Raw genomic sequence first — 25,286 nt, 5'->3', positions numbered from 1 at the left:
GAGTTGCTGGTACCAAAATTCACGTTTCCTTTTCGGTAAAATCCTCCAGCCACGCTTGGCGCTACCCGAGTAGGCGATTTCACTTCATCACCACTTCACAAAAGACTTCCAAATTCACTGCGGCAGACACGGCAAAATAAAAATGTTAGATACATCCTGGCCGCGAGGGGACTGAAACCTCCAGGCTCCATCAAAGGTTCGCAATAATAGGATTCATAAAAAAAAAAAAAAAAAAAAAGACAGATGGGATTAGAAAATGTTGCAGTGAAGACTCTGGAATGAGATGAGATCACAGCACCAGCCTGTCTTTTGTGGACCGGCACAATGATCCCCGAGCCAGACTGGATTAGGAAACCTCGCGACTAGGGGTTCAGAGAGAGGCCTCCGGTTCCCAGGCACTTTTGGGGAGAGAAGGCTGAAACGATGCATCAGATTTACAGCTGCAGTGATGAAAATATAGAAGTTTTCACCACCGTGATTCCTTCCAAGGGTGAGTAAAATTGCCCTCGACTGTTTCCTTAACGTGGCAGGCTAAGCAGGAGAGTAAAGACAGTCATGTGCTGCCTTATTACGGTTTTTACCCCCAGGTTTCTGAGGTCGGATGGTCTCTCTGTTTTGACCGTGTTTGTGGTTGTTTCTGAAAAGGAGGCATATGGATGAACATCAATCATTGAGAAACAGTCCATCAAAGGGGAAATGAGGGCAGCTAACTACTCCTCATTTTACTTAATTCGATACTGGCAACCCAGTATGCCAAACGAAAGTGACAGCAAGCCATTGTTTTAGGAAACAGACATGAAAACAAAATTCCCAGGGCAGACAGATTCTTTCCTCTTCTCCAGTGAGCAAGTGGGTTCTGAAATGAGAAGCAGCTGGCTCAAAAGTATGATTTCTAACTGTGCCGTGAAATATGAGGAGGGATCATATTTCTGGCAGTGGCCTAAAGTCCAATGAAGCGGTCCAAGAATGCCCTGACCCAGGCTGGCCTCTGCACAGACCCCAGGGCCATGCTCCCAAACTTAACCTGGCACTGGCACCGCCAAAGAGTGTGATTTTGTAAAAGCCCTGCTGCTCTGAGGTGAATGGTGTCAAGGCCCGGGAAGGGCTCTGTGTCCCTGGATAGTTCCCTTGCCCCCTGCAGAGCTGGGCCCTCTCTCCTGCCGCCCCTGTGCTCTCCCTGCTGCCCCTGTATTGCTGGGAGAGCCTGGGACCCCGGCTTAGCCCCTGGTGTCATTGTCAGACTGAATGAAGAGGGCCGGATGTCTGCTGGTGCTGTGACCCCCTGTTCAGACAACCCCTTTCTTCTTCCCATGTCAGCCATCGACATGACCACTCCTGGGGGGAAGGGAGAGACTCAGCCTGGCCACAAAGAGAAAGCCAGCAGAACATAAATTAAGCTTTAGACATCTATTGCCAGTCAGAGGGAGAGAAGAAAAAGCTGGGAGTCTGCCCACGTGCTGAAGTTGGGACACCCTCTGGAGACTCGGGAATGTACCTGAAAAGTCAAAGCCGACCCTCTGACCCAGCAGTTCCACTCCTGTAAATGCTCTTATACGTGGATGCTTACAGGGCCACTGGGTCTCCAAGGGCAAAACTGAAAACAACTTGAATGTCCTTGAAGAGGGGAAGGGGTAAAATGTGGTGTCATCAGACTCTGGAATACTCCACAGTAGTCAACAGGGAAAAGAACTGGATCTATGTGTGTGGGACACAGCTCCCAAGAGCATCATGTTGAGAGAAAAAAAAAGCAGGCTAAAAATTATTAAATTTGTACAGTACTATACATTGTTTATGGATACGTATCTAGAGAAAAGCATAAAAAACATAGGCTGGAAAGACACAGATAAAGTTAGTGATAATAGTAGCCCTGGAGAGGGAGGAAAGTAGAATTGGGGAAGAGTAGAAAAGGGACCAAAACTTGTCCTCTCATTTGTTATTTCTCTTGTATGAGAAGAAAACAAATTGAAAGCAAATATGAAAATCTTAAAATGTCTACGTTCTATAATTTTTTTACATTTAAAAACATTTAAGGGAGAAAAACATCAAAGCTGAATGGTCCTATTCAACTAAAAACTTATTATACGATTCAGGAGCAACGTCATACTTCACCTGAAGAAAATCATTCAAAACAGGGCCTTTGAATCCATTTGCTTAGCAGAGTAGTCAAGAGACCCACCACCACTTATACGCTGTGTGACCTTGGACAGGCACTTAACCTCTCTGGGCCTGAGTTTCCACTCTTATAAAAAAGGAAGAACTAGAACTTACCTCCCAAGGTTATTATGGGGGGAAAAATGAGATATAGACAAAATACATAAAGCATCTAGAACAGTACCTGGCATGGCAGTAAGCACCATTAAATACATCACTTACAAAGTGATTTCTATTTTTATTCCATATTCTGAGCAATGAATATGTTTAGTCAAAGATAAATATTCAATCCTGTATTTCTTTATTGCCATTTTTATTCATGGCCACCTCCTAGTATTAAATCAGTCATCAGTATTCATGGACATGTCACTGCTCAGGAAGCTGTTCTCTAGAAAAGGAATATCCGCAGTTTTATCTTAGACTGTAAGTGGAGAAGTCCGCCTCTTCCTACGCCTTGTTGTGCCTCATCTCGCCTCCTCCAGAGCATCAGGCATAAGGCTCTCAGTGGGCGAAGACGGGGCCAGGTCTTCCTAAGTCACTGCTTATGAGAGAGACTGGTAACTCTTCATTCCATCCCCATGTTTCCTGCCTGCAGAAATATAGGCTGGTTTGATTTTCTCTAACAAGGGTTAGAGTCCTCCCAGGTATGCCCTTTCCCACACGCTCCTGTGCACAAGTTCAGCAACCTAGTGTTTAAGAGCGCAGGCCTTGTTCCACCACCAACTGTGTGACCCTAACCCTCAGTATCTACCTAAGAAATAGAGCCAATGAAGACACCCGACCCCAAAGAGTTGCTGTGAGGAGTGAATGCGAGAAGGAAGTAAGTCGTCACCTAGTAAAGCTCAATGCGAGCCATTATCACATTTATTGTCGTCGTATTATATCCCTGTTTTCCAACATACACACATACATATATAATGGGTTCAACCTAAATCTACGTACTTTTTTTAGCTGAGCCATCTTAAAGCTCACAAAAATATGGCAACAGCAAGTGTTATGGTGTTTCTCAAGTATTTTAAGGCACAAGACATAGATCAAGTCTGTAACTGAGGACAAGTGTGTATTTTTACTTCCTAGAGAGAAGGAGAGCCCTTTAAGGGAAAGATTTCATAGGCACAATTCACAGTAAATATAAACGATAAAATCTGTGGTTTTACCAAGAAGTTATACCAGAAGTCACTTCCTGAAGCTCACCAGTGGGTTTAATTCTAGGGTGAACAGCATTCAAAATAATTCTCTTGGGGATAAACAACAATGCGGCGGGGTTGGCAAGGGGAGCCGGGGAACAGCAGGAGGAAATGGAGAAAACTCCAGAAAGAGAACTCCTGACGGAGGCTACAGTCTCTAGAAGTTATCACCTCTTCCTTCCACCTGCCCTCACCTTGCAGAGAAAGAGGAGAATTGTATCAATAATAACCACCACTAATTCCTGGGAACTCACTCTTTGCCAGGCGCCGGGCCAAGGGCTTGATAACGATTAGACCATTTAATTCTCACTGCAGCCCTCTGAGGTAGGTGTGAGTTTTACCAGAGAGGAAAGTGAAGCTTAGCAAGGATGAGTCATTCGCCCAAGTCACACAACTGGCAAGTGGTCAAGTTGGGATTTACACCCAAGTGAAAGGAGTCTGGAGCCCTGGCTCTTAACCAGCCCTCTGCTCGCCTGGCTTCATGGCAGCAGGCGCTCTGCAGAAAATCACACAGCTCTCACCTGAGCACTAATCTGAGATGTGACAAGAAATCATTTCCATTCTAGGCAGGGCAGTGGCAGGGTGGGATTTCATTTCCAAGTAAATCACTTTAGCATCAATGTGCAAAAGAGATGTCCGGGTGTCTCCACTTTCAACAAAATGCACACCTTTTTCCCAACCAAGTAACTTTTTTATGGCTAATTGATTCTTCAAGTTTTTTTAATTTTTATTTACTGTGGTAAATAAAATTTACCATTTAACTATTTAAGTGTTCAGTTCTGTGGCATTAAGTACATTCATATGCTTGTGCAACCATCACCACTATCCATTTCCTGAATTTCTTCATCTTCCCAAACTGACACTCTGTACCCATTAAATAACAACTCCCCATTCCCTCCTTCTTCCAGCCCCTGGTAACCTCTGTTCTACTTTGTGTCTCTATGAATTTGACTAGTTGAGGTATCTCATATAAGCAAACTCATACAATATTTGTCCCTTTGTATCGGGCTTATTTCACTTAGCTTAATGTTTTCAAGGTTCATCCATGTCAGAGCATGTTTCAGAATGTCATTCTTTTTTAAGGCTGAATGATATTCCATTGTATGTCTATACTACATTTAGTTTGTCCATTAATTTGTTAATGGACACTTGGGTTGTTTCCACCTTTCAGCTATTATGAATAGTGCTGCTATGAGCTTTGGTGCACTGGACCAAGTAACATCTAAAATTGCAATTGCCCACCTCCTAGAGTAATGGAAACAAAAACAAAAATAAACAAATGGGACTTAATTAAACTTAAAAGCTTTTGCACAGCAAAGGAAACCATCAAAAAGACAACCCTCAGAATGGGAGAAAATATTTGCAAATGAAACAACAATGGATTACTCTCCAAAATATACAAACAGCTCATGGAGCTCAATATCCAAAAAGAAAAACAAACCAGTTAAAAAATGGGCGGAAGACTTAAATAGACATTTCACCAAGGAAGATATACAGATGGCCAAGAGGCACATGAAAAGATGCTCAACATCACTAATTATTAGAGGAATGTAAATCAAAACTACAATGAGGTATCACCTCATGCCAGTCAGAATGGGCATCATCAGAAAATCTACAAACAATAAATGCTGGAGAGGGTGTGGAGAAAAGGGAACCCTCCTGCACTGTTGGTGGGAATGTAAATTGATACAGCCACTATGGAAACCTCCAGTATGGAGGTTCCTTAAAAAACTAAAAATAGAACTACCATATGACCCAGCAATCCTGCTACTGGGCATATACCCTGAGAAAACCATAATTCAAAAAGAGTCATGTACCACAATGTTCATTGCAGCACTATTTACAATAGCCAGGACATGGAATCAACCTAAGTGTCCATTGACAGATGAATGGATAAAGAAGATGTGGCACATATATACAATGGACTATTACTCAGCATAAAAAGAAACAAAATTGAGTTATTTGTAGTGAGGTGGATGGACCTAGAGTCTGTCATACAGAGTAAAGTCAGTCAGAAAGAGAAAAACAAATACCATATGCTAACACATATATATGGAATCTAAAAAAAAAAGGTACTGATGAACCTAGTTGCAGGGCAGGAATAGAGGTAGACATACAAAATGGACTTGAGGACATGGGTGGGAGGGGAAGCTGGGGCGAAGTGAGAGAGTGGCATGGACATATATACACTACCAAATGTAAAATAGATAGGTAGTGGGAAGCAGCCGCATAGCACAGGGAGATCAGCTCAGTGCTTTGCGACCACCTAGGGGGTGGGATAGGGAGGGTGTGAGGGAGGCTCAAGAGGGAGGGGATATGGGGACCTGCGTATGCATGTGGCTGATTTGCTTTGTTGTGCAACATCAACTAACACAGTATTGTGAAGCAATTATACTCCAATAAAGATCTATTAAAAAAATAAAAAATAAAATAAAATTGCAATTGCACCCACCTCTTCTTCCCAACCCCCCTCCTCTGGGCCCTGTCCCACTCCAGGTGCAAACCCTCTCCGTATTGCTACCGTAGCTACATCAGTCTCATGGGTGTTCTCTAAAACCATTCCTTTCTCTCTCTTTGCAGTGCCCAGTCCAGCCAGAAGAAGAGTCAAGAGCTCTCAACATCTCTTAACCAAGAATGTAAGAAAACTTCAGTTTTGATCGCTTTTGTTGACTTTCATTAAAAAAGCAGTGTCTAGCTTCTTCACTCCCCACCTCCCCCCTACATCCACACTCTCCACGGCCTGGAAAAGTTTTCCGTAGCCCATGTTGCTGTTGCATTCTCCATCCTCCACTTAACCAAAACAACTGACAAATGTCAACCAGACAACAAACAGTCCTGAATTGGACCCCCTTCTGTCATTTTCCCCACAGAGAATAATTTTCATTTTATATACACATTTTTTTCCTTAAACAGAATCCACAGTGTAGGTAGAGCATCCCTGACTTGGGTGTTCTATTGTTGGCATTTGCAATGTTCCACTTTTTCACTATTATAAATAGCAGTGCAATGAATTTGTACAAAATACTGTTTTTTGGATTAATCCTATGGTGCATAGGCCTCAAAGTGGAATTAACAAGTAAAAGGATAAGAACAGTTTCATCCATCCATCCATCCATCATTTGCATTCCTACACCTGTGCTAGAGTGGAGACTAGAACAGTGATTTTTTTTATTTTTTTTTTTTGTGGCATGCGGTCCTCTCACTGTTGTGGCCTCTCCTGTTGTGGAGCACAGGCTGCGGAAGCGCAGGCTCAGCGGCCATGGCTCACGGGCCCAGCCGCTCCGCGGCATGTGGGATCTTCCCGGACCGGGGCAGGAACCCGTGTCCCCTGCATCGGCAGGCGGACTCTCAACCACTGCGCCACCAGGGAAGCCCAAAACAGTGATTTGTAAAAGATGGCTTCTGCTTCTAGTTTCGTCACATACTACCCGGAATTCTGGACAACTGCTAGGCTTCCAACAATGCTTTTCCATTTCCCTCCAGCCTCACCAGCACTGGCTTTCATTTCTTTGTATTATTTTTTGCTTCTTTAATAAGCACATGCATTACCTTAAAATTAGTTTACATGTCTTTAGAGCCTGTGAATTTCTCATTTTACTTACAGATTTCTTTATACATAAGCTGTCAATACATCTTTGCACTTTAAAAGTTTTATTTTAATTGCTAATTGTTCCCTCCTGGTTATACTGGAGTTTCTATCACAATTGTTTTTGTAGAACACTATTTTGATTTTCTAAGTATCTCAATTTTTAAAATCCTATTCTCCATTTAAAAAAAATTTTTTTAAGTGTCCTGGGAATGAGATTGGTTTTAGTCTTTGTTGTTTTATATACATTTATTACTTTTTAAATTCCCAAAACAGGATGGGCCCATTACAAAATTTCAAATACTAAAAAGATGTAAACTATGATATCAGAAAATCCTGAGAAGCTATAGAACATAGTGGTTAGGTATGCAGACTAGAGTCAAACTGCCTGGTTTCTTCCATTTCCCACTTTTAAATCCCAGTTCTATCCATTTCTAGCTATATGACCTTGGGCACGTTGCCTAACCATTCCAGACTTGACTTGCTTAGCATTAAAATGGGGAGAGTGAGGGCTTCCCTGGTGGCACAGTGGTTGAGAGTCCGCCTGCTGATGCAGGGAACACGGGTTCGTGCCCCAGCCGGGGAAGATCCCACATGCCGCGGAGTGGCTGGGCCCGTGAGCCATGGCCGCTGAGCCTGTGCTCCCCAACGGGAGAGGCCACGACAGTGAGAGGCCCGCGTACTGCAAAAAAAAAAAAAAAAAAAAATGGGGAGAGTGAGAGAGCACATCCCAATAACCACTGGAAGGAGCAAATGATTTAATACATGTAAACTGCTTAGTCCAGAGCCTGATACATACTGAACATTCAATAAGCACTGGAGTTTTTTTTAATGAAAATTTCTCATATAACAATGTATAATTATCATGCTTTATTGCTCAATAACATGCTGTTTTGCAATTTGCTTTTTTCACTATATAAATTTTGAGCATCTTTACATGCCAATTAATACATACAGATCTTCCCCATTCTTTTTAGAGGCTGCATAGTATGCCATTGTATGAATGAATGTACTATAATTTTTTACCCAAACCAAATCTGATGTTTTCTAGATTAATTACTTAACCAAATCATCAATAAATGGGATTTCCCCATTTTCTCCAGTTAAACAATGCCACAAGAAATATTCTTGAACGTATTTTTTATGTTCTTATGCAAATGTTTTTAAGGATAAATTCATAGATATGAAAATGCTGGGTCATCAAATCAACACCTTATACTTAAACGTACACAATGTTATATGTCAGTTTTAAAAAAGAAAGAAAATGCTCAAAGGATACGGGCATTGAAAAAATTTTATAGCTATTGCCAAATTCTCAGCAACTGTTTTAAACTACCTTTACCAGAACACCTGAGCCAACACTATATGGTACCAAATGTTGTTAATCTTTGACAATCTGATAGGTGAAAACATCTCATTGTTTTAATTTGCATTTCTTTAGTAATTAATATCATTCTTCATCTTTTCATAGATTTTGATATTTTCTCCCTATGGGTTAAAAGACATGTCTTTTGCTCATTTTTCTGTCAGTGGTTTATCCTTTTTTTAAAATGACTTCGAGAATATTTATATACTAAGAAAGAAAGGGCTTTTAATGGGTTCTTTGCTGTAGTGCAAGAAATTCATGTATTTCTCATGATCCCTAAAAACTTCAGCACACAGTCTAGAAGGAAAATGCTGCTGACTTTCAAGGAACAGTGGGTGTCACCAAAAATGGAAAGGGGAGGGGTTGTTTGTAGGTAATTTAGAGTTTGAGCACAGACTTGAGTTTGGCATTACAGTTGGTCCCTGACTTATGACAGTCTGACTTTCATGATTTTTGTCTTTACGATGATGCCAAAGCGAAATGCATTCAGAGACCATACTTGGAATTTTGAATTTTGATCTTTCCCCAGGCTAGTGCTATGGGGTACAACATACTCTCTTGTAATGCTGGGCAGCACAGCAAGCCACAACCTCCCACCAGCCACACGATCACGAGGGTAAACAAGGACACACTTAGAACCATCCTGGACCCAGACAAGCATTCTGTTTCTCACTTTCAGTACAGTATTCAGTCAATTACATGAGATATTCAACACTTTATTGTAAAATAGGCTTTGTGTGAGAAGATTTTGCCCAACCATAGGTTGATGTAAGTGTTCTGAGCACGTTTAAGGTAGGCTCAGCTAAGCTATGATGTTTGGTAGGTTAGCTGTATAAAATGCATTTTCAACTTATGATATTTTAGGGGTATTTATCAGGATGTAACCCCACTGTAAGTCAAGGAAGATCTGTACTCTGGATCTGAAGGAGCCACAAGTCATTCATGACTCTGGGAAGATCCTTTGGGAATTAGGACTATTTAGTTTTCAACCAAGTTCTTGCCTTGAATTTCTAACCTTAAACAGTGTTTCTGTCTGAATCACCACTTATACCAATACCTACTGGCTTTATAAGGACAGAACTGTGATTACAAAAGCTTAAAAATGGAAACTAAATCATACTCTCTAGGAGATAAATAAGGTGCTAGGGAAGAAATTTCTCAAGGGATTTAGAACCCAAACAAAGGAGAAAACTCTCTATGGTGGACGTGAAGCCACAGGGGCATGAGCTTCACAAAGCCCCCAAAACATGGGGCACCGCCTCCTGGAGTATCCACTGACTTCAGCCAGGCTCTGCAGAACCAAGCTCCCAGCTTTCCTGGGAATGGCTTATGACTTTCCCTCCCTAAAACATTGTTACTCCAAGGGGAAAAAAAAGTGACTCAAGTATATGAATACAAATAAAAATTGCTTTTGATGGAAAAAAAAAAAGAAAAAATAGAAGGTAGGGTCTTGTCTTCAAATATGCATTCTTTCTCCAGGTAAGACAGCTTAATAATGCTCTCTGGCCTTTGAGCTCTCCTCTTAATTTCTAATTTCCCCTAACGGCATGACTCATCCTTTGCTCATAAAACTCAGACCCAGCTGCACAGAACATTCAAATTAGAAAAGACAGGAAAGGTCTTAGTCTACCTAAGACGGGGGAACTGAGTCCCAAAGAAGAAAGAACTATCTCTGACCTTTTCTTTTTTTCATCCAACTGGCTCTTGGCTCCCCTTTGAGTTCCCGAGAAAATCGTTCATATTTTGCAGCTGCTCTAATGTACCAATATTTAGGACTTTGTCCCGAAATTCTTATTTGTCTCTATTCTCACCCCTCGGGCTACCATACGGATGTCAGGTTCCTTCCTTTACAAGTATCTCTTTCCTCTCCGAATCGTCCTTAGCGCGGCACTTTCCTCTCTCTCTGGACCCCTCGTAAGTTACATGTTCTTCTTCTACAGCCACCCAGTGTTCCTTCTCTAGGTGGCTTCACTAGTCTTTTTCTCCCCATCCCCTCTGATTCTTAAGCAATTTTACTGACGTCCTGATCATCCTCATGCCGCAGACATCGTAAGAGTAGCTTAAAGGAATAAATTTACACCAAAGCGTGGGTTAGTTAGGGCTTCCACAGCCCCTTCAAAATAAGCAGCAGCGCCATCATCAGGAAAGATGAAGGAACGGGAGTGCAAATGTCACATTCTTCCCAGATTTCAGCCTTGTGGAGGAGCGGTGATCTGATGTTTCCATCTGGTGATCTGATTTTTCAAAATGCACTGAGCAATCAGTTTGCACTTGAAAATTCTTACCTGGATGGCAGCACTTCCATGGGTCTGACAAAGAGCACTTCCTTAGAAGGTATGAAACCATGATCCTTGTTCAGGCTGCGCCCCTTACAGCTCTGTGACCTTGAAGACACCCGGCTTCCTCTGGCCTCAGTTTCCCTGTGTGTAAAATTAGGGAGTTGGGCTAGAACTTTACTCTGGATGCCGTCAACCAAAATCATGATGATCCTTCATCACCTAGGTCTCCCCCGTCTTTCTAACTCCCTACCAGCCCCCTAGGTCTCTGATCTGAACCCAGCAGGGAAGCATCAATTTATCACAGTGAATCTGTTACACAAGTACAGCCCCTACTTTCAGCAGGCAATTCGTTGAACCTGGAAAGGGAAATCCAACATTAAACACGTCTCCCCTTCACCCCTTCCCCATTCCCCAATCTCACCCTTGTACTCAGGGCGCTAAAGAGCCTGTGCTCAGACCAGTTTGTTCTAAGACCAGCTGCAGTATCCAGCCCGGACCGTATCCTACAGACCAGAAAAAAACCAGGCTGTCGGGAGGCTTTCAGGAGGCCACAGCCATGCATCCAGCTGTGCGTTCCCTGGCGTGGGCCTGATGCACTGCCCTGAGCCCTCTCAGAGCCTCCGCAATTGTGGGGCATGAGAAGCAAGCACGAGGCCAGCTAAGAAAGGGAAATCTTCCGAGCTGAGCCCTCTCCTCTGGCATCCTTCAGGGCCGAGAAGATACCCTGCTGAGGCACTGGGCCCTCAGCCAGGACCTGGGAAGTAACCAGCCTCACCCCCACCCCAGGAAACCTACATCCAACAGGGGGCGGAGCAGCTAATGCTTCTCCACTGTCTCCCTCCGCATTCCCGTCTCCCACCCACAATGCAGAGAAGGGCTGGCTGAAGTTTCTTATTCCTAAAAGGAAATATTTGCTTTCTTTTCAGGGGAGGAAATGCTGGGCCTCCCCACTGGACTCCTCAGGCTTTCACATCCTGCCTTACTTCCTCCTTCTACAAAATGGGTCGGAAAACACACCAGTCCTTACTCATTAGAGGAATGCTGAAAAAATGAAAACAAAATTCAAAATAGCTGTGATGAGAGGTAGACAGCCAAAGGCTTGAATGTCAGTAATGAGGCTCAGGTCTCTCCCATTGGACCTGGAGGTCCACATTCCAGGGGGAACCCTGAGGCCAAACGGTACACGTGTCCAAAATGCCATTAACCTAGGAAATTCCAGTATTCTGGGCGACACCATGGCAGAGTGCAGTGCTAAGAGGAGGGAAGGAAATGGAAAAGCTGAGGGGACTGTCTGTGCAGGGTGGTGAGTCCAGACCACCCACTACTGCACCTTACAGCCCCCAGTGAGCTGGCGTAGGGCAGACGGGTGCTGCCCCCAGCCTGCACTGAAGGCTTGCTAGAAAACCAACAGAAACACCACCTTCTAATCATTTTGCAATTTACAAACATATCAAATCAACACATTGTACTCCTTAAACGTATACAATCATATGTGGAAATTTATATCTCAGTAAAGCTGGAGGAAAAATATTTTTAATTATTGGGGAAAAAATCCCACATGCTGCAGTGCCCAGAAGAGAAAGGGCACTAATCCTAAATGATCCTTAATTATCATCATCTTTCTCCAAAGGTAAAGAATGAATGAGTCTGGGTCCTAAAACAGGCCTGAGAAGAGTTAATTTCCTAAGCCAGATAAGACCAAATGTGGGATATATTACTTTTTTAAGCAAAGGACTCTTTGTGATAAACTGAAGCAAAGAGTGACAGCTCCCCTTCCTCTGCTGGGGACGGACGTGACCGCTTCCTGATGCTGTAGGTAAACAGGTGGCACAGGGAAAGAGAACCTGCTGTGTTCCTGAAATCTCTGCGAATGACCAGCAGTGACTCCGCCCCAGTACAGCAAGGGTGGTCAAGAGGATGACCCCTTTCCACATAGCCTCGAAGTACCAAAACTGGGGTTTGAACTCAGGTTCACATGACCCCAAATGGAAATTTATCTTCTTCATCATTGACAATCTGATAGGAGAAAAAACAACTTTGTTTTAATTTGCATTTAATTATTGTTGTTCAGCACCTTTCATGTTAACCGGCCATTTGCATGTCTATTGTCAATTAGCTGGTTTTTGGCCCCATTTTTCTATTTTTTTCCTCTTTATTGATTTGTAAGAGTTTTATGTACACAGCAGTAATTCCCTATTATATGTAACAAATGTTATATTGAGCCATATTCTATTCTAGTGTCTGCTGTTGTTTGTTTGTTTGTTTTTTAACATGCATCTTTGGTCTGTCTGGTATTCATTTTCGTATGAGAAGTGTGGACATGGATCCATTTCCCCCAGTGGCCTGACATTTATTCCAACAATATTTATTAAAGGTCCAATTTTTCTCCACTGAACTGAAATATAACCCTATTATAATACTTAAAAATTCAGTCTTATTTGCTTCAGCTTCCTCCACAATTGTTACATTGGACAATGGAGGGGAAATCATCAAAGGCTCGACTGTAAAGGCTGAAATGGGTCCACCTCACTCACAGATAGACTGAGTACCAGGATCTGGCACAGAGGTGCCCTCGCAGGATGTCTGTAGAAGGAAGGAACGAGTGAGCAAGAGAATGAGTAAATACAAACCTCAGGGAAGCTGCAGTTCTAACCTGCTTCAAAGGAGTGAAGACATTCAGAATGCGCGACCCCAGTGTCATGGCTATGCATTCAAACATGCACGATATGCGCCCCAAATTGCTAAGATTCCCTTTGTCACCCCCGAAATTAAGATAAAATATGGTACTATTTGTCTCAAATTTGTACATTTAAATTATTTCAATGATATAAGTATTTTTGTTATAATTTTAAAGGCCCATTTCAGTGGGCCCTGACAAAAGGGGTATTCCTCTTCATGTACTTTCCCAAAACCACTATTCAACAGGGGATCATTATTGAAAACACCTTAGCGTGTAGCGCTCCGTTCTGGCTTGCCACAATTTCCACTCACCGAGCCACAGGTCGTGGAAACTCATCTCTCAGCTCCAGCTGACAGGCACTCTACAAAGTAGAGGGAACGTGAGCGTCCGGGAGCCGTGCCTGCTTTCTCTGGCCAGCAGGTTCTTCCTTTTTACAACCTGGGAATCAGCTGGGCCCCGAGCCCTCTGCCTAGGTGTTCCCTCCGCTCGAGCATCCAGAAGCTGTCCTCTACGTGAACAAGGGCACCCACTGAGCTGCAAAGACTGTAAGAGCCCGATTTCCAGGGCTTGTCCTCATTTCAAATAGCCTGTTCTATTGTCAAACTATGTCCAGCCCTGGGGCAGTTAACTGGCCCCAGTTTGGGGCCTGAGGGCCCAGGCTTCTGACTCTGTGAAGGGACAGCTGGTGAGGAGCCCCCAGAAACCTCATTTTCCCGCACCATGGTGCCACTGGACATGCTGAAGTTAAACACAACACTTCGCCGTTTCAGGCCAGCCTCCCCAGGTTTCCTCGCTGCTCCCAGCAATGGCTGGAGTCAGGAAGGCTCCGTGTCAGCACGAGGTCCGTCCGCAAAGCTGCAGTCCTGGCCTCAGCTGTGGAGGCTGAGACTCTAGGGGAGGAACAAGCTGACGGTCCTTCCTCCCCCGCGCAGGTGGTGATCGAGTCCGACCTCTACACGTCCCGGCCCCTGGAGCTGCTGCAGCACCGCAGCGACCACCGCGACGGCGAGGCCCGCAGGTCGAGCTGCTTCCAGAACGCACGGCCGCAGGGCGCCCACCCCGCCAAGACCCCCGCCAGGCCCGGTACGTGCGTCACGGCCCGGGTCCCCGGAACCTCCCTGGGGGGCAGTGGTCCACTTAGAGCAGCTGCCGCGGTGTCCGCGAACTGGCTTGTGTGGGCTCTAGCCACGTCGTGATCCTCCCTGGCGTCCTCCATCACGCCCGGTGGGCGGAGCACCTGCACGTGGGGCCGCCGCCTTCCCCAGTGCATGCCGGTCCTGCTCTGAATGCACCTGCTCGGGCGCCTCCCCCCGCCCCCACTGCAGCACCACAAAACTCCTTCTACCTTAAAACACTCGCTGCTGGGTCTGCGTGATGAGCAAAGATGCTCTCATCTACCGCCTAGCTCCCCAGGCAGTCCTGCGGAATTCAGGAGGAGGTAAACATCATTAGACGCTGGGGGGAGAGGAAACCAGAGTACACATGACTCATGAAGCGAAGGAAGCTTACGTTATTTTACAGGTGTGTGTGTGTGTGTGTGTGTGTGTGTGTGTGTGTGTGTGTGTGTGTGAGATTATACAGGCTCTTCATCAGCTGCCATCTTAAAATCCCACCATTTTAAATTTGAACGCCTTAAACTATTTCAACAATTTATAAAAAGAATTTAGAGACAAATTTGTTTTGAAAGCTGGAAGCATTAGAGTCTTACCTTCCACACTATTTTGAAAAATGGCTCCCACCCCAAGCAGTTAAACAGGAATCTGTGTCTAGCCTGCTGAAGTCTGTGATCGTATTTAGCCTTTAATTCCTGGTTTAGGTTATTTCTGTTGTGCCCACAGCCTCAAGTTATTCCTATTTTTAACTCCAGAAATACACAAAAAGTTTTGGATATCCTTTTCAAAGCTGTTGGGTGTCAACAGTTTTGTATGTTAGAAGAACTGAAGGTAGACTCCATTGAGTGTCTCTCTTTATCCATCCATCTCCTCTCTTTCCTCCCTCATAGATGTTAGATTGGATCTCTAAGGTTTCTTTGGTCACTAACACCCTGATCCTGTTTTTAAGATCCTACGTGTAAGAACCCATAAGTCAAGCTATATTCTCTAGTTAAGGGATTACATATATACATTTTTATGGAGAGTGAAAGCCTTAGGGAAACCACAATGTGTCTTGCAAATAGAGAAGATAATTTTTTTCCCTCTGTCTATATATAAGTGGGTGGGTGGGTGGTGGTTGCCTGTGCATAGAAAAAAAAAAGAATATCTTCTCTACAAAATCACAAAATGAATTTAGAGCCATGTTTCTCAAATTTTAATGTGCAGAAGAATCACCTGGGAATCTCGTTTTTATGCAGTCTAATTCAGTAGGACCAAGTAGGGCCCCAGATTTTGTTTCTAATAATCTTCCAGATGATGCTGATGATGTTGGTCCAAGGACAACATACTGATTAGCAAGGATTTAGGGAAGATCTCATGGGTGGTTCTCCAGGTGGCATCCCTGGAGCAGCAGAACCACCTGGGAACTTGCTGGAAATGCAGATTTGGGGTCCCACCCAAGACCTATTTAATCAAATTCTGGGGTAGGGCCCAGCAATCTGTTTTAACAAGCCTGCTCCCAGGGTGACTTTCCACCTCCCTGAAGGTGGAGGCCCACTGATCTCTGCAAGCACCCCCTGCCGATCTACAGAAGAGGAAACCGAAACCATGGAAACTGACTTACCCAAAGTGCACTGCTCATCAGCAGCAGAACTGAGATTAAATCTCATGTCTCCTGATTTGCCAGCTAATTGCGTCTTTCCCCCAGAAAATAATGTCTTTCCAGCTGTCTGGTTTTAGGGGCTACTTTCCTCCCTAAGTAGCTTGTGGAAGCTTGGACTGAAGGGGAGAACAGCAAGTTATGAAATGGAGAGACTCTGCCCGACATATGACAGTCAGCTCATGCAGGGAATGTGCTAGTCAGGTTTTTAAAAAAAAGGAAAAAAAAGATTGAGCTGGGCATCGATTCAGTTCCTTCAGCTCCCACAATCTGACAGATTCCAGAGGGGATGAGAGGGAGGGAGGGTTTCTGAGTCAAAGCCAGACCCACAGGAAAGGCTGGGCACCGGCCTTGGGCACGAGTTTTCCATCCTCCAGTCAGAAGGATATGTGTCTCCAGGGATCTCAAATCTGGAGACGTGTTTCTTTTCTGAGCTAAAGGAGAAGGCTCCTGAGTGCTGTAGCCTTCTCACGTGGGAGAAATATGCTCTGAGGAACCTTGGAAACAGTGGGGACTCTGAAGCCTTGAGCAGGTGAACCTCAAGGGCCCGGAAAAGGGGACACCCACCTCCTGGGCCGGTGGAATGTCTCCACTAGGATGTCCTTGGGACATCTCAAAATCAACTTGTTCAAATGGAATTCGTTTTCCACCTTCAAACCTCTCTTGCTTTCTCAGCTGGTGCCACTATCCATCTTTCCAGCAAGCCGCTGGGATGTTTATCCCAATACCCCCTTGTCCTCCCCACCCCCGCTCCACACACTAACCACTGCCAGTGTCAGTTCCTCCGTATGTCTCATCTCTCCTTGGTACCAACCTCAGGCTACCGGGTCAGACTCCCTTCATCCCTTGTGTGTAGCCGCCAAGCCTGGTCGTCAGCTACCAGTCCTTCTTGCTCCACAGGCTACCAGAGGGTAGCCTAAAGCAGCACCTGCCCCTGCCATCCCTCTGCTTTAAACACTGTGTCCTCTCCACCCCCAGATGCCCTCCAGACCACGCCCAAGGTTCTCCAGGACCCAGTCCTTTGCTCACCTCTCCAGGGCCACCTCCTGTGACACTCCTATCCCTGCCAATCCATGCACAGAACAGCCCTGAGCTGTGGTGTAATTGTGACCACTCATTATATTCCGGACCTTCCCCGATACGTTCTCTCTGCGGATTGCCCTCCCTGGGTCTCCCCACCTAGCAAACTCCTCCCAGAATGGGTTAGGGGGTCCCTCGGTCAAGTTTTCCCAGCCTTGCAAGACCTCCAAAGAGGTCAGCTTGCCATTCCCTAGATCTTCCTCACCCAGCTTCATCGTAATTGCCGTGCATCTCTAAAGCCTCTGTTTCCTCATCTATTATGACGTCTACCTGTGAGGGTTGTAGTGAGGATTAAATGAGACAATGTTTATAAGTCTTACACTCAGCACAGCGACTGACACAGTAAATGCTCAAAAATATAAGCTACTGTCGTCACTGACGCCAGAGCACGGCACTCCGTGGTCTGATCTTTGTAGCCTGTAACTTCATTTTATTGGCCTTGAGATGTTTTCCTCGGGGTGGGGGGCTGGTATTTCTCTACGCTGTAGTCTGATAGCATGGGGCTCCTCCAGGAACATCTGCCCCAGGAGGGACTCGACTGAAGGCCAGCCTTCAGTGGAGCCCCACTCCACCCCACCCCCGCCCATCACCAGCTACCTCAGCTCAACATCTGGATTCCCAGCAGCGGGTCGAGCCTCAAATAAAGGCATAGAAAGAAGGTTCTCACATACATCTCATGCCAGTGCCTCAGGACTCCGATAACCTCCAATCCTCCCACATTATGAGGCTTACTTCCCACAGCAGGCAGGACTTTGAGCTCATTTTCACAGAGGCGTGTCCAGGAGCGGCAGGTTAAAGGACTGATCCCAGCTAAAGACTTAACTCCTGATAACCTCTTGTGATCTGGCGCTTTAGGAAGAAAGGAGGCGCTAAGGGCACATTCTCTGAGTCCCCTACTGCAGGCAGACCCCGTACTGAACACCTCCACACACGTGATCTTATTAGACCTTAGTTCTAACCTCCCCAAGAGCGCCAGGGGTGCAGGTGACCCACTGGACAGTTACCCATTGCCCAACCCTAGTGCGTGATTTTGCTGCTCAGTACAAAGGCCGTTAGAATATTCCTGGCTTGTGATTGATTAGCTAAGGGATAACTGATGCAGAACCCGGGGGAGCTGGAACCCAGAGTACCACTGAGTAACGTCCCCTCCGTTCAACTTTGCAGTGGGGATTTCTGAACCCAAATCAGCAAATCTGTGTGGGAATCGAGCATACAGCAAAGCTTTGGTAAGTAAAATCAACCTGGTTAGTGTATCTGCTGTGCTTTAACCTTCTTGTCCTGTCTGTGCCATGAAGACAAAGTGTCCTTTGTTCCAGGCCTGAGGATTATTAGAAAAGTGTAGCTGAGGGTTCTTTGCTCCTAAAGCCTACCAGCTGGTGGCACACCACTGGCCGCCTCTCTCTTTCTTGCCGGAAATTCAGCTCTTAGGTGGACAGAAGGTATTACCTAGCGGACATCTCAAACAGGGGGGAAAGAAGCAGTGTCTGTGGCAGGCCCCTGCCAGGTGGAGGTGTCTGACCAATTCCCAGGGGCAGCTACGGGGGTAAAGAGATGCAAGGGTCTCGAGCACTGTGAAAACACAAAACACCATCACCTCAGAGGAACTGCTGAGCCACCTCCCACTGGGAGCTCTGGGGCAAGGACTGTCCATCTGGGCTGCCCGAGTTGGACCCAGCTGACCGATCCTTTATATTTTCTTCCCGCTCTTTCATGGCATGCAGGCTGCCCAGGACGGCATGACCTTGGGTGAGGTGGCCCTCTGTAGCCAAGGACACCAGAAGGAGCTGAGGGCCACCTGCTCCCCGCCCTCCCCAAGGGGGAGGGCAAGGCGGCTTGTCCTTCCCTGAAGGGGGATCCGGTAGTGCATGTCTGGGTCTAGCTCAGCGTCACCCTGAAAAAATACATCTCCTTCATCATCCTCTGGGAATGAATGTGGGTGTCCCCTGGGTTAGCACAGAACGGGTGGAGTGGTGGCTGGAGGTGAGGTCAGCTCGGGCATCCTGGGCTCTGCGGGCATCAGCTCTCGAGATTCATGGAACTAGAACAGACTGGAGAGAGTGTCTGAGTCACCCGCTCGTCCTTATGGAACAAACTGGACAGAGACGCGAGCGCTTTGCTCCTGGTCTGGGCAGGAAATCGAAGCCAATTATTTCATTTAGGTCATCCCTGTACTAGGAAAACCACACAAAGGGCAGGGATGGGACAATCAGGGGCCCCCTGTCCCAACCTGGGACGCAGGGGAAACTGAGGATGGCTGGGCCGTTACCACAGAGTGAAGGTGGTCAGGCTGCGACAGCTCGAACTGCTGCCCTCAGCTCAGCCCGAGGCTAAGGGGAGAGGGCAGCTCACTGCCTTGGATTACTTGCCCCCAGCCCCCGGGCTGGACTCAGTGTCCTTGGCAGAGAGGAAGCTGCAGCTGGGAGGCCAGAGCGAGGTGGGATGGGACAGGGTGGTGATGGGGAGGTGGTCACAAAGGAGGGGGCGACAGTAGTGCAGAAGACAGAGCGGCAGCATGACTGACCCTTTCCTCTGGGTCTGAGACGGTAGGGCTGGGGTCCTGCAGCTCATTGGAGCCCCCATCCCAGGGCAGAGAGCAATTCAGAGCTCGAACAGCTACATCTGATTTTGACGCTAACATGCGCTGGGGCAAACAGGATGGTGGACGGCCCGGGAAGAAGCATGTTTCTGGGCTGCTGGCACAATGGGGAGGGACAGCTCCCGAGAGGCCACAAGGTGGCACAGTGACTCTCCCCACAATCTTTGGCCCGTGCGGGAGACAAGGGGCAGTGACTCCTGGTGTCCTCAACCTGGAATTTTCCAGCAATTTTAGGAATGTGGTGATCTTAAGCCTTCCCTGGGGCATGGGGTGGAGGTGCAAAGCGGAGGTCCGCTGACTGAACAAACTCCAAACTCGGGACCTAGCCCTGCTTGAGCTACCAGTGATTTTTCAATTCGGTACATGTTTCTTGAGCACTCACCACCTCCTTTAAGGAGAGCTCAGGAGGGCCGCCAAAGGGTAAGCCCCAGACCCTGTCGTTCGCATGCCATTCCTGGGGAGACTGCACCGGCATAAGAAACAAGTAGACAACCGTAAAGAGAGAATTGGTGGGATGCCAAAACATATCACATAAGGGCTCAGTGCTGTGGGGATGCAGGAGACAGAGAGAAATCAGCTGGGGCACCAGCCTGAGGGGAAGCTTCCTGGAGGAAGTGGTCTTTGAAGGGTAGGCAGAGATGAGGCTTGATCCAGAGAATGAAGGAAAAGCTGGGTGAGTGAATCCAGGAGGGGCCCAGGGTGTGTGGCAGGTCTTGTGGGAAAAAAGGAGGTCCTGTCCCAAGCGACTGGTCCTGAGGCTGCAGCAGAGAAAAGGGAGAGGGTGACACTGATCTTGCAGAACCTGCAGGATTTGACAACAAAGTGGACACAGACCATAGGGGTGCAAGGGGGGACAGAGGCCTCGCAAGACTGAGTTGCTTGCTTTCAAGTTTCTCTACGTAGGTGGTTCTCAAAGTGGGATCCTGGGACTAGAGCACTTGGGAACTTGTTAGAAATGCAGATTCTCGGGCCTACATGAGACCTACTGAATCAGAAGCTGGGGTGGGCCCAGCATTGCATTAACAAGCCCTCCCGGGGGCACCTGGTGCCCACGGCAGTATGAGGACCATTGCCCTGGGTTGATGGTAGTTCAGTTTAGCTGATGCCCTTTCCAATGGCTCCAGCCACTGTCGGAGCTGGGGACATGGCACCATCCTCACACTCCCTTCTCACAACCTAGATGCCTCCGGTGGCCCGGATCTCGGTGAAAGCTCCCGCCGTCCTGGAGGCGGCAGCTCTGGGCTCGGAGAACGGAGCTGTTCTGACCAGAGGGTAAGTGCTGTGCCTCCAGCCTGGCTGCCTCGGGGCTCCCCACCCGCTCCTGTCCTGCTCCTGGGCCAAAGAGTAACAGGTGGCCGTCTGTCAGACCCTCAAGAAGCTAAAACAGAATCCCTGCCAGCTGTAAATTACCTTTTAATGAGGGCACTAATCCCGGGTTTCTGTGGCCACATCAACTTTTCCCCTAGGATTAAGCCGAAGTGTTTTTGATGGTTTCCACTTCATTAACCCCACTCTTTAGACTAGGAGAAGTCTAAAGAGGGAGGGGTTTTGGTTAATTAGACAAATGTAATCACAGGCCATATGCAGAGCCTCCTGAAGGCATGCTGGTGTCAGAAATGCCTCACGAATTAGATTAAGGGCCCCTGCCCAGGTAGAAAGTACACAAGATACAAATGTTTCAAACCAAAAGCAGGTTACTATTAACTCTGACCCAGAACCAGCAGCTAGAGTAGCAGGAGTGATAAGCCCCCCAGGAAGGCCCTCACTGCCTTCAACATGGCACAAAGAAGATGGCAATAGAGTCTTAAACTCAACTCAGCGTGTACATTTACGTCCCCATCATCACCTTCCAGACTGGAGAGAGCAGAAAAGTGGCTTCGGGGATGATGAAGGGTGTGGGTTCTTGACTCAGATCTGCCTGCGTGCCTGGCACCGCTGCTGACTTGCTATGACTTCAGGCAAGTTGTTCAGACCTCCGTGTCCTCGTTTCTTTAAAAACAAAACAAAACCCAAAACATGGGGACGACCATAACCTCTTAAGAGATTACTGTGAGAACAGGATGAGATAATGTGTGAAAAGCTTAGCACCAACGGTTGCATCATTTTTCAAGAAGCTTACAGTCTGGGAATCGGAAAGACACGTGCTTGGCAAAGTGATAGATGCTCACATATGAGGGACCATGCACTACAATATCAACCCAAGGTATGCACACCTTGAAAGCTGAGGGAGTTAGAGGAGGAACAGACCAGTGTGAAGCCCTTTTAGGTGAAAGAAAGCCATCTAGAATGAATGATAAAAGCCAAGCCACTCAACGTATTGGGACCTAGTTAGAGAAAAGTATCTTTTCGATTGTATTAAGTTTATAGTAGCAAATTGTTGTGAGCAGCAATGGCTGTTACTGCCTGCTGCAGTAACCAGCAAACGCGAACCGTGCGCCTCAAGAGAGGCGCCCTTTCCATCCGCGCAGCTGCATCGCAAAGGGTTCTTCTAAATGGCCCGTTTCTCTCTAAGCTTAGACGTTCTCATTTCCATTTGTTCCTGGACCCTGGCTATTGAAAAGAAAATGAAGGCCATTCTTTCACTGAAGGAGAGCAAGTGAGAAAAATGAACATTTATTGATGTGGACCATGTGCCAGATGCTTTGTGACCTTATTTTCCTCCTCACAAAAGCCCCTTGAGTTAGATGAAATTATCCCCATTTCGCACATGAGGAAGCTGAGGCTGGCTGAGGTCAAATCACTTGCCTGAGGTCACACAGTAAGTGGGGAGCAGGATTCAGCCCCAGGGCTCATGGGCTTTCAATAGCTGACGATTTGTGACATCTGCTCTTTCCAGCAAGATCGTTTTTGTAGAGGTGGAGGAATGGCGGGTTGGGGTGAGGAAGGGTAGAGTTTGGAACAAGAGCAGAACTTGGGATCCATGAGCCAGTGTGCTCAGGGCCACCTGCTTCCCTCTCCCCATGCAAGGACCTCCCTGGGGCAGGGGGATGGGGTGTCATTCCTGCGTGGGCCCCAACAGCGACCCTCCACCGTGGTCACAGGTTGTATGAGCAGAGGAGGAGCGAGGGCTCTGGCTCCTCTTATCGAGGGCAGCAATTAAAGAAGGACAGGCTCAGCGCAGTGACCGCCCTCCTCACCCACCTGTGCATTTTCTGTAGATCCAGGCACCTCAAGAAGATGACTGAAGAGTATCCTACCCTCCCTCAGGGAGCAGAAGCCTCCCTACCGCTGACAGGAAGTGCTTCCTGCGGCGTCCCCAGCATCCTCCGGAAAATGTGGACCAGGCACAAGAAGAAGTCTGAATACGTGGGAGCTACCAACAGCGCCTTTGAGGCTGACTAAAGGTGACCCTCCCCAGGTGCCCTGCGCTGGCCCGAGTTCACTGCACAAGGGGAGGAAACTTCCAGATGGAAACTGAGCGACATTCACCTCTGCTACTAGCTGGTCCACGCACATCACCCTCCAGTACTAACTAATCGCCCCGGCTCAGGAAACGGGAAAGGAACCTCCCTCGAAGGCAAAAGAAAACTGTTCCTTCTTAGAATCGATAAAGCCATTGGTCTGAAAGTGACTTCGGGAGGTCATCAAGTTTATATCCCTATGTTTAAGCAAAATGGCACCAAAATCAAACCTTCCCAACCCATTTTAAAGACCTCCAAGGAAGCAAGCAGGCAATTCCTCAGCCTTCCTTGTGAGTCGTTCTAATTTCCGGTATAAATGTAAGAATTTGATGTTTCAGGCACTTGTAAGCACAATGGTTCTCACTGTTCCTGCCACCATATTTATTTCATCTTGATGAGGTACGATTTTTAGTGACAAAGCGCTATATATATTTACTTAGTAGTTCTAATATTCATTTGAGTGTATCGTCAGGATCAGTTCTGATGACACTTGGCATGATTGCATGAACTCTGTATTCTTTTACATGTGATTTTTCTATAGGAAAACATGATTTAAATTTTTGAATGCTAACATTTTCTGAAGTGACACAGTCTAGTGGAATTAATAATACCTTGCTTGGGTATAATTATTTTAACTTTTGAAAATGCTCTCCCATCCATTACCTCTTACATTCACAAAATTCCTGTTAAAGAAAGCACAATTATTCCCAGTCTACAGATGGGGAAGCTAAGGGCCTTAAGAGGTTATGCGACTAGATACCAGGTAGTGGAACTAGATACCAGGTCCTCAGCTTCTGCACCAGACTCCTTGCTTTGCCTACTCTAGTAACTGATTTGAGGATGGTTTTGAGGGGCAGGAATATGTCTCTGGGGGCAACATTTGAAGGAAACGATTTGACAAAGGTAGAACCAGTACATGATATAAATGATGTAAACCATTCATATGGTTTCATAATATATCATATTATGCGTTCCTTCTTTTAATGGAAATGTCATCATCAATTCTATATCAACATCAGTAGCCTTAAAATGATAACATGATAATGATAGTCACCATTTATTAAATGCTTACTATGTGCCAGGTGGGTTAGTGAGCACTTCACATACATTATCCCGATCTTTCTGTCAACTCTGAGTTAGGTGGCCTTCCCCATTTAATAGACACGGCTTTAAAGTAGTTAAATGATTATTCTGAAGGCACCTAACCCATATGGGTGTCAGGCTCCAATGCCTGTGTTATATCTACTCCTTCATACAAGAATATTCAGAACATAGAGAAGAACCAAGGCTAGTAAATAATTTTCGTATCAAATGCTAAGCATAATTGATTGGCACAGGCTGCCTAGAGTGCTGTATGGAGCTAGGATCTGAGATAAAGGAGTGCAGCGATCAATTGGTAATGCCTGCCTGTGGAGCAGATTAGTGGGATGTGCCTCACATATTTGTCATCTGTGGCCTCAACTCTGCCCCCAGAAGGCTTGTTTTCTAATTCAGAAGCTTAAATTAATCCAACCCACTTAACAAAACCAGTGACTCCATGGTGAATTTTAGTCTAAGACCAGGTTGGAAATTGCCATTTTTTTGGTTACAAGGAAGACCTGGGCCACATCACTGGTCTCAGACTCAACTGTTATTCACATGCTGCTGCTCCGTGACCACATGTTGCTTTTTGATCTCTAAATTACCTGCTTCCACATCTCCAGGTGAAATGTAAGAAGGCATGGGGGATAAGGGGCCTGGGCTTCCGGGCTTTCACCTTGCTGACCTCTGCTCTTCAACCATTGTTTTAGACTCCGAACACCCAGTCCTCCCATCAGAACATGACTTGGAGATTTGGGCATCAAGTGCTCTTTCAATGAAGGTCCCAATGGACTGTGTAATCGTCTTACAGTGTATGGGTGAAGGGGCCCGGAACAAAGGTAGGGAGAAAACAGGTAATTTACACTGGACCTATCGGAGTATCCTATGACTATTTATTTTAACTTATTTACTTTATAACTGATGTCCTCTATTTGTATGTGGCAGCTGGAGATCTATGTAGACTGGAACTTATTTATTTTTAATTTAAAACTTTCATGATGAAGTGTTTGCCTTGTATAGAACATTTTCATTGGCCAGTTCAAATAAAAGTAAAGTCTGCTTTGTGACGTTAATAAATCAGCACAAGAGGATGCCTGGGGCTCCTTCATTGAATGAGAGAAGGCTTTCA

The 25,286-nt window shown here is 46.2% G+C and overlaps 1 protein-coding gene across 1 annotated transcript; it reads left to right on the top strand.

Annotated features, from left to right (window-relative positions):
• Positions 1–25,248, top strand: VXN (vexin). The gene is made up of 6 exons (XM_067712202.1): positions 1–490; positions 5,919–5,974; positions 14,182–14,332; positions 18,245–18,306; positions 20,857–20,948; positions 22,835–25,248. The coding sequence occupies exons 1-6, from the start codon at positions 424–426 to the stop codon at positions 23,016–23,018; spliced, it is 612 nt and encodes a 203-aa protein (XP_067568303.1). The 5' UTR covers positions 1–423; the 3' UTR covers positions 23,019–25,248.
• Positions 25,249–25,286: the final 38 nt, after the last annotated feature.

This window comes from Pseudorca crassidens, chromosome 17 (assembly GCF_039906515.1).
Source record: "Pseudorca crassidens isolate mPseCra1 chromosome 17, mPseCra1.hap1, whole genome shotgun sequence".
Lineage (NCBI taxonomy): Eukaryota > Metazoa > Chordata > Mammalia > Artiodactyla > Delphinidae > Pseudorca > Pseudorca crassidens.
This window is presented reverse-complemented; position numbering and strand designations above follow the sequence as displayed.